Source organism: Olea europaea, unplaced genomic scaffold (genome assembly GCF_002742605.1).
Source record: "Olea europaea var. sylvestris unplaced genomic scaffold, O_europaea_v1 scaffold2228, whole genome shotgun sequence".
Classification (NCBI taxonomy): Eukaryota; Viridiplantae; Streptophyta; class Magnoliopsida; order Lamiales; family Oleaceae; genus Olea; species Olea europaea.
In genome coordinates, this window is record NW_019240312.1 from 89708 (window position 1) to 99784 (window position 10077).

The 10077-nt window shown below is 43.1% G+C and overlaps 1 protein-coding gene across 4 annotated transcripts in view; it reads left to right on the forward strand.

The window, feature by feature from the left end:
- LOC111380899 (autophagy-related protein 8f-like) overlaps positions 1 to 10077 on the forward strand; it is an 18312-nt gene extending 8235 nt beyond the window's left edge. For 2 of the 4 annotated variants that reach the window (XM_023004558.1, XM_023004559.1), the window contains exons 5-7: positions 9127 to 9207; positions 9532 to 9650; positions 9762 to 10077. In XM_023004558.1, the coding sequence (XP_022860326.1) occupies positions 9127 to 9207; positions 9532 to 9650; positions 9762 to 9865 (304 nt within the window). In that variant the 3' untranslated portion in view covers positions 9866 to 10077. The remainder of the gene's footprint in view (positions 1 to 9126; positions 9208 to 9531; positions 9651 to 9761) is intronic. The other 2 variants (XM_023004560.1, XM_023004561.1) reach the window with 1 other exon arrangement.

The window sequence follows — 10077 nt, forward strand, 5'->3', positions numbered from 1 at the left end:
CCGGGGTTGTCCTCATCAGCCCCGAGGGTCACAAACTCACCTCGGCTGTGAGGTTCGGGTTCAAAGCTACCAACAATGTTGCAGAGTATGAAGCACTCCTTGCAGGCCTCAGACTTGCCAAGGAAATGCAAGTAAAGAAGCTACTCGTCAATAGTGACTCCCAGCTGGTTTTTAACCAAGTTAATGTTAATTTCTCAGCCAAAGACAGAACAATGACCTCCTATCTGAAAATGGTGATGGGCCTCATCCCATCCTTCGAAAAGTTCGAGTTAATCCAGATTCCCCGCATCGAAAATGCTCATGCGGACGCACTCTCGAAGCTGGCCAGTAGCAAGGACTCGGAGCTACTCAATGTAGTGCCTATCGAGCACCTCCTACTGCCTTCTACCGAGGCCCCTAATGTCATGTGGGTCGGTGGAATTCCCGCCTGGATGCAACCAATTATAGCATACCTGAAAGACCAGGTGCTACCCACCGACAAAAATGAGGCTTACAAGCTAAGAAAGAGGTCAGCCCATTTCCTCTTCATCGACGACATTCTCTACAAGAGAAGTTTCTCCTCCCCACTTTTACGATGTGTCGGAGGGGAGGAGGCTACATACATACTAAGGGAAGTCCACGAGGGAGTGTGCGGCAACCACTCTGGAGGCCTATCTCTGGCACAAAAAATACTGAGACAAGGATACTACTGGCCTACCCTGAAACGGGATGCCCTCGAATTTGTGCGAAAATGTGATAAGTGCCAACGATTCTCTCCCGTTCAAAGACGACCATCACAGGATTTGACTACAGTCTCCAGCCCCTGGCCTTTCTCAAAGTGGGGTGTAGACCTCATAGGCCCTCTACCAAAGGGTAGAGGAGGCGCAAGTTTTGCAATAGTGGCCATTGATTACTTCACGAAATGGGTCGAAGCTGAACCACTGGCAAAAATCACAGAAGCAAACACCTCCAAGTTCCTATGGAAGAATATCATCTGTCGGTTCGGAATTCCCTACTCGATCGTCTCAGACAATGGCAGGCAGTTCGATAACAAGAAGGTTAGAGAACTGTTTGAAGATCTTGGCATAAAGAAGCACTTCTCTACACCTCACCACCTACAAGCCAATGGCCAGGTCGAAGCCGTAAACAAGACAATCAAGCACGCCCTGAAAAGGAGGCTTGATGTGTCCAAAGGAGCTTGGGTTGATGAGCTGCCCCAAGTACTTTGGGCAATCCGAACCACCACCAGGACCCCAACCGGGGAGACCCCGTTCCTCATGGCTTTTGGGACTGAGGCGATGAGCCCCGTGGAGGTCGGACTCCCATCTCCACGACGTCTGCACTTTAGTGAAGTGACCAATGACGAGCTCCGGAGGCTAGACCTCGATTTCATTGAGGAGAAGAGGGACGACTCCCAGCTGAGGTTAGGCACCTACCAAAGGAAGATGACAAGGTACTTCAACTCCAAAGTGAAGAAGAGGTCCTTCCGAATCAACGACCTTGTGCTCAGGAGGGTCTTTCCATCTTCAAAAGACCCCGGTTCCGGCTCCCTGGGACCGAACTGGGAAGGTCCATACAAGATCAGAGAAGAAATCCGACCTGGAACCTATTGGATTGAAGACATGGACGGCAAGGCACAACCCCGTCCATGGAACATTGAACACCTCAGAATCTTTTACCAGTGAATTGTATCATGCCGGATGACTTTCCCTGCCTTTGTAATATTTTTATGGCTCAATAAAATGCGTTGATTAAATCGCCATACTACTTTAATAACCTCGGAGGAGAGGCTCGGGACCCACCACTAGGCCACCTCGCTTGGACTCCGAGGCTCTAGCACATGCCTCCCTTTTGGTCTTGCTGAACGCCAAGGGGAGAAGCCTCAACATGGCTGCACCATCCACCATGTCTGGGATGCGTCGTAACCTCGGAGGAGAGGTTCGGGACCCACCACTGGGCCACCTCGCTTGGACTCCGAGGCTCTAGCACATGCCTCCCTTTTGGTCTTGCTGAACGCCAAGGGGAGAAGCCTCAACATGGCTGCACCATCCACCATGTCTGGGATGCGTCGTAACCTCGGAGGAGAGGCTCGGGACCCACCACTGGGCCACCTCGCTTGGACTCCGAGGCTCTAGCACATGCCTCCCTTTTGGTCTTGCTGAACGCCAAGGGGAGAAGCCTCAACATGGCTGCACCATCCACCATGTCTGGGATGCGTCGTAACCTCGGAGGAGAGGTTCGGGACCCACCACTGGGCCACCTCGCTTGGACTCCGAGGCTCTAGCACATGCCCCCCTTTTTTGGCCTTGCTGAACGCCAGGGGGAGAAGCCACAACCTTAAACCCGAGGCTCCAACAGATCTTAAGTTATATTCATTTTCTTAAGTCCAAGGCTCCAACAGATCTCCTTAAGTCATGTTCATTTTCTTAAGTCCGAGGCTCCAACAGATCTTAAGTTATGTTCATTTTCTTAAGTCCAAGGCTCCAACAGATCTCCTTAAGTCATGTTCATTTTCTTAAGTCCGAGGCTCCAACAGATCTCCTTCTGTTCATTTTCTTAGATCCGATGCTCCAACAGTTCATCTTAAGTTGTGTGCATATTCATTTGCTTAAGTCCGAGGCCCATACAGTTATTTAGTTCGTGCGCTCATCAAACTTCCAGTTCGTTTGTTTAAACGAGGCAAAACTTGGGTAAAGAACAATCATGAATGAAGAAAAATATTATATTAATATTTAAAAAGGATTACAACGGAGGGCCTCTGGCCATTACACAAAAGTACGGAAAAGGAAAACCTAATCTAAACCTGGCTGGATGAAGGCAGAGCCTCAGCACTTGGGGGTTCGGCAACCTGGGCATCAGTGGTTGCTTTCCCTGCCTCAGCATTTGGGGCTTCGGCATCAGCTGCCTCGTCACCCTGCACCTCCTCAGCTGGGGTCTGAGGAACCTCATCCACAAATTCGGACCTAAGTTGTGCCAGGTCCAAGTTTGGATAAAGCTCCTCTGCCCTCTCCAGCACTTCGGCATAGGCGAAGTTCCTCCAATACGCACTGAAGCTTTTATACTCCTCTGTATTGTGGAAATTGGCGATGTATGCCCTCACCGCCTCTTCCGCTGCATTCCGGGCCTCTTCTCTGGCAACCGAGGCGTCGTTCATGTACCACTTCGCCTGGCCTTCGAGAAACTGATTGGCATCACGAGCGCTGGCCAAGGCGAGATTCGCCTGCTCCAGAGCCTCGGCAGTCACCTTTTGGTGCTCATTGGAGACCTCCACGTTCTTCGTCAGGGAGGCCACCTCGCACTGAGACTCATATACTTCCCTCTTTAGGGCCTCAATTTGGGTCAGGGCGGACTCGAGTGGAGACTTCCCCTTCTCCAGAACTGGCTTCTCCTTCGCCGCCTCCTCTTCGGCTGCTTCAGCAGTTCGCCTGGCAGCCTCTTCCCTGGCCTCTTCAGCCTCCACCTCCCTTACCATCTCAATTTTGATGGCCTTAGAGGCTGCAGCGAGAAGCTTCGGCTCTCCAGTTTGTTCTGCCCTATGGGATACTGACGTCCCAAACTTGCCAGCTGAGCTGGAGATGTGCACCAGCTTCCTCTTCTTAGTCTCTTCAGAGACTTTCTCCTTGCCCCGAGGCTCCTTGGGCTTCTCTGGCCTCTGAGTAGATGCCTCTTCAGAGGCCCTGGGAGTGCAGTCCTTGGACAGGCGCTCAACCCTGCCTCGGACCTCCTTTGCCCCACTAGACCCGGGTTTCAGAGGCCTCGCCTTCGCAGTAGAAGTGGCCTTCAAGATGGAGGCCATATCCGGAGCCGGGTATTCCCTCTTCTTGAATTTGTCTGCAACACATGTCAGATTAGCGTCAGCACCAGAAACATTAAAATTAAACATCAAGTGTTGGAGCCTCATACCTCTGGACGCCATAAGCCCGAAGTCCAAGAAGTATCTGCTTCTCTCAATCAGGTGATCGAAGTGCCGAAGCTTCAGAGGTCTCTTGTAAATGTCCTCTATCACCTCGAATTCCTCCCTGCTGAGCTCGAACCTCGTACTACTATCTGCAAAGACGAACCTTCAACAGTTAGACGAGTAAATACTCTGATTTCAAAACACAAGCAGAGATGGGGAGACTCACGAGCTTCGTAGTACTGGGTCGGCACTGTGCATGACAGGGCTTTGTCACCCTCCACTGCCTGCCATTTACCTCGCACCCAGAACCAGGACTCCTTCCACCCCTTGATAGAGGAAGGAAGTCCCACCACAAAGGGTGCGTGAGCCCCCCAAGGCGTGAGGTAGTACCACCCCCTTAACTCCTTCCCAATTACCCGGGGCTGGAACAGGGTCATAAAGACATGAAGGGGCATGTCCTCCCCAAGTGAAACTTCCTTCCACAGGAAGTAAGAGCCGACCAGCTGGCTCCACCCATTTGGCAGAACCTGGGTCGGCGACAGCATAAATTTCCTAAGCACCGCCCTAAAGAAGGGGTGCAAAGGAAGACGCATACCTGCTTTGAACAGGTATTCACTCACGGCCACGCAGCCGGGCCTCTGATAGCATGCCCGCTCGTTTGGTTCAGGGACTAACATCTCTATGTTATGAGGCACACTGTACCTCTCCCTAAGCTCCCCGAACCTCTTCCCCGTCATATTTGAGGGCACTCTAGAAGCCCTCCACTCCTGGGTATAATCCACGTCCTCCTCGGCCATGGCATACCTATCCACCTCGGACGTCCCCCCATGACCTACCCCGTGGTCTAAAGACGCTACAGTGACAAGTTCCCTACCCGAAGTGGACTCCATCGTTTGAGGACAAAGAATAACAACGGTTTTTTATGCAAAAAATACCTAAAAAAGTTCAACACAAACGGAGACCGGTCGGAATCTAATCGCAGACAACCTCAACGCCGGAAAATAGGAGATTTGAGAGAGTTTAAGAATGCAAAGTGTTTAAAATTTCTGGAAAGTAGAATTTTTTCGCCTTTTATAAAGATCCAAGGTAAACCCCACCCGTCAGATCAAATCTCAGTCAATCCGAGCCCTCCGTTCCAGATCCAATCCGAGGCGTTGAATTCAAACAGTCTTTGAAATCCTACGCCTCCTATCTATGCGTACCTCACACGCACCTCTCCGGCGCGTCTGCTTCTCGAAACGACGGCTGCCCTCATAATTGCATCTTTAATTCGTCGGCGCCAGCTCATTGGAAGTCGTAACGGTTCAGCTACCTTTCATCGAAAACAAGCAAAAAACATCAAATCATTGGCACAGAGACCAAAACATAATCATTACATTGGACCTCGGCTCCTCATATGCCATTCAGCATTTAAGCCTTGCAGGTTCGGTTTCACACCACCTCGGCTTCTTCACGTGCCATTCAGCATTTAAGCCTCGCAGGTTCGGTTACACACCACCTCGGCTCCTCATACGCCATTCAGCATTTAAGCCTCGCAGGTTCGGTTTCACACCACCTCGGCTTCCTCACGTGGCGTTCATCATTTAAGCCTCGCAGGTTCGGTTTCACACCACCTCGGCTCCTCATACGCCATTCATCATTTAAGCCTCGCAGGTTCGGTTTCACACCACCTCGGCTTCCTCATGTGGCGTTCATCATTTAAGCCTCGCAGGTTCGGTCCCCCCAACCACCTCGGTTCTTCAGCATAAACCTACACCAAAACTTCTCTAAACTCCAATCATGATATAATTATCTATACTTGAACTTGGTGGACTATTATTTGGGGGTTCAAAAAATTTTTTTACTCTAAAGTCCACGCATTATATTAATGATTATACTTGGACTTGGGGGACTATTGTTGCGTGTTGTCACACCTGTCCTACCCACCTGGGCCAGTGGCCCACTCATCCTGATCCACGTGGCTCTCTTTAAGATCCTGGAAAAAAGATGCAGAAATTCTTCACAGTAGACATATCATTTGGTTTCATTTGTCATCTTGATTTTTCAAGCTAAGTTTCGAAACATGGACTGCATAACCAACCAAACCATCTTGAGTCAATAATGGATATTGCGCTATGATTTCAATAATTTTTTTAAGAAAAGTTAACACTATAACAAACTATTAATTATGTTCAAGCATGGTATTTAAATGTATAAGATGCATTTTGCCTTTCCTAAACACTTAGGCCGTGTAGGAGCGTGTTGACCTTTCTTCATCTGGGTTCTAGGCTATTCGAGTTTAGGTCGTAACCATAAACAATGCTTGAAAATTGATAGAGACTTGCATATTTTACAGTTGAATTTGAATGATATTATCAAGTTGAATCATATTGGAGCTTGGAGTCTCAGCCACGTTGATTGATATGCATTGTATTTTGTATACTTTGATATCTTAAAATTGTCTACACGTGTGGGTCAATATCTTAAAATTGTCGGGGTCAACAGCTCGTTCAACTTCCATCTTGATTTTTGGACAAGCTTTGGACCAAATGAGTTCACGCACGACTACCATTATTTATGGAATCATAATAATTTAAGCAACCTAGTTAGCTCATTTATCGCAACTTGTTTCCTTCTTTTCCAATTTTCCCCTTCGGAAAGGCTTCATTTAAGAAACAAGAGTACTTGTAAACTTATTGCATACCCGTATCCATTACGTATCCATGTTTGGATACACTTGGACACTTTCCTCTATGTATCAGATACGTGTTTTTAATTATTTTTTATATATTTAAATTTTTGATAGGTATCCAACACCTTTGGACACATGAAAAAGAAGAGTTTTACTGGTTTTATATACACACACACACACGTATTCGAATTAGGTATCCTAATTCATGCTTCTTAGGGCATTATTTATTTTTTGGACTTGTTATTTGGTGGGATGGGGATTGCCAAATTGCCAGTGCTCTCTTTACAACTCTACCCATTTTTTAAATTTGAGTTATTCATACATACAAAAAGTGGGTTTTCCAAAATCTTTCTCAAATTATAGGCTGGAGCATATGGAAGATCTATAGATATGACTGTCCTGTCACTACTTCAACACATTTAAGTTGACAGTACTATAAATTCAAAGATTTCGAATGACTTAATAATTTCTCTTTCCTGCAATAGCTCATCTTTTTGATTGTTGTTATTTTCACTATGCTTTGTCACACTTCATAGGTGCTCAAATCTTTTAGTATTATGTTGATTATGGATGTCATGTAACATGGTTGTGGCTTTCTATAGCAGTCACACCATTTTTTCAGAACCTAATTCGATTTTTACATAAACTAACGCCAGTAAAATGTTTTGTACGTGTTTTTGACATGTAGGTGATTGTGGAGAAGGCAGAGAGAAGTGATATTCCAAAAATAGACAAGAAAAAGTAAGCCTGTACATTGTTGGATTTCCTCAACATTTTCTAAGATAATTCTTATGATATAGCATTTTTATTGGATTCTAGTCGTGGAGACCATGCTTTAGTGCTGCTTGGATATCATACACAAGTAGACGTATCATTATATAGTTTAAAGAGAAGACATTATTTATCTAGAGAAAATTTTAATAAAATGAAAGAGCATGAAAGGGTAGTGCTTCTTTGGAACTATTACAATATTATTGCAATCAGATTTTTTGTATGGTAAAGATCTAAGTTTAATACTAACATAGTGTGTGTAAAATATTGAGATATTGTCAACTTCAAGTTGGTTAACTGATGGTACTGAATTCTCAACTCTAGTTGGCAATTGAATGTGCTGAATTTTTATAGTACATAAATTTGGGTAAGGATCATTCCAACTAACATCTATTAAGTTATCCAATCTGTACGATTATAGTTTTCCAGTTCTACTATCTGCTGTAAATAATACTAAGCCCTTGTTTGAGCCCCATTTTGGGGGAAAGAATAAATTTTTGAATAGTGTATTAATGGGAAATGTCTGGTTAAAAAATAAGAAAATTTTTTTGATTTGCGTATAATATTATTTTATTGAAGAATGTGTGGTTGAAATGATATTAAAATACTGTTGAAAAATTCATTTTCCCCAAAGAATGGGGCTCAAACAAAGGCTAAGTTCCATAACCTCTGTAATCTTGCATGCACACAAGAAAATTCGATAATAATTGGACGCGGGCATCATCACTCTTGGAAACTTGTTTGAAAAATCTATACTTTTAAATCCAAGAAATTGCCATGTTATAGCTTGGGAACTAGTCAAATTCTCTTCTTTGTCACAAGTTCTTCAGTTTCATTATACAGTAAGACCTCTCTATAGTGATACTTTATACAAATAACCTCTATGTAGTCATATAAATATGGTCCCAACTTGGATCAATTATAAGAAAGAATAAACTCCACATTGTAATAAGTTATATTTTTTCTATGTCATGTCCTAAGGAACTTGCCTCCATGTAGTTATAATTATCTTTATATTGTGAAAAATTTATGCTATGTTACATTAAAGTTTTAAGATGAAATAAAATATTTATCTAAAAGTTATTTGGGATAATGATGTATTCTTTAGAGTTGTTACCACATCTTTAAAGAGAATCCGAAATTTTAGACTTTTAATGACCTGCATATTCCCGACACTATATAGATATATATACTAATATTTTGAAACTATGTATATTTATTAATTAATTGTTAATGTAGTACATACTTTCTCTCTATACCACTTGCACTAAGGAAAACTAAGTAAAAATAATAATTATTGTAACTTCAACTCTATTGAGTTGTAACCTTCTCAAAGTAATAAAATTAGTTTGGTCCCAATATTGTTACTATATAGAGGTTTTAGTGTCAATGGGAATCACCTCTTGAAATAATGGCCATGATGTCGGACTTGACAAAGGAATAAGAAAGAACAACTAACTGTATGAAAATTATTCTGTAACGGCACGTAATCTTCCAGCAGTAGCTGTCCCACTATGTTGTTCATATCAAATACTAGCATTTTTGGTTTTAATTTTTCAGATTCTGCTAATTTTGATCCTTAATTTGCAAAAGATGCATAATGGTATGCTATTAGTAGATTCCGAACTCCATTAATTCACAATCACAAAAACCAATTTACTCTCATTAGATGTTGCAAGTTGAGCTAATAAATGTATCATCATTTCCATCCATTTTTGTTGTTCAACAGACCTCGGTTCATTTGGTTTTTCTTTCCTTTCTTTTTGCCCATTTTCCTTTTCTATTTCTTATATGTATTTTGTTGTAGTGATGGCTGCGTGATGTTGAGTATATTCACTGAACAGCGAGAAGTCAGAGGGCCTGAGGGAATATTTGCAATCATTACAAGGAAATTTTTGGAACTTCATGATTATGCAGTAAACTTGACTAACTTGGGAGGGCATCACACCTGTGAATATCTTCACTTGTCTGCACATCACTCTACACATTTTTAAGTTGTTTGATTTGTGTTTTGTTTTGTTTTTGGGATTTTTTGTTTTGTTTTTTTTCCTCTCTTGTTTCTTTAGCTGTTAAATAGTAAGTTACATAAAAGGAACTGTACCCCCACCCTACCAATCCTCTGACATGTAGAAACATGTTATATTGTTTGGCTAACTTTCAATAAATTAGAAGTTGTAAAATTGTTTTCGTTACCTTATTGAAAAAATTACAGGTACCTCGTTCCAGCTGACTTGACTGTAGGGCAATTTGTTTATGTGATTCGCAAAAGGATCAAACTGAGTGCTGAGAAAGCAATTTTCATATTCGTAGACAATGTCCTGCCTCCAACAGGTGAGCTTTAATGCCATATGTTATTAGCTGTAGAGTCAGGTCATTTGGATCAAGAGAATTTGGAGTGAGTATGTTCACAATTTCTTGTTTCGGGCTGTTTGTCCTTTGCAGGTGCTGTAATGTCTGCCGTATATGATGAGAAGAAGGATGAAGATGGTTTCCTTTATGTAACCTACAGCGGAGAGAACACGTTTGGGAATCAGGTCATGCTGTAGCCTTCAAAACTCGGGTTTCACTTGGGTTATACAGTTTGGCAATAGTTGCTACCATCAGATTTGTGTCAATATCTTTATTCTGGTTCTTCTTTATGAAAATATTAAAGTTAAAATTATGTATAGCTTATACATGTATAGTTTCTGAGTTTCTTGAGATACCTATAAATGTCACTATCTCATGGTATGTTATTACAATAATCATTTGGATTCAA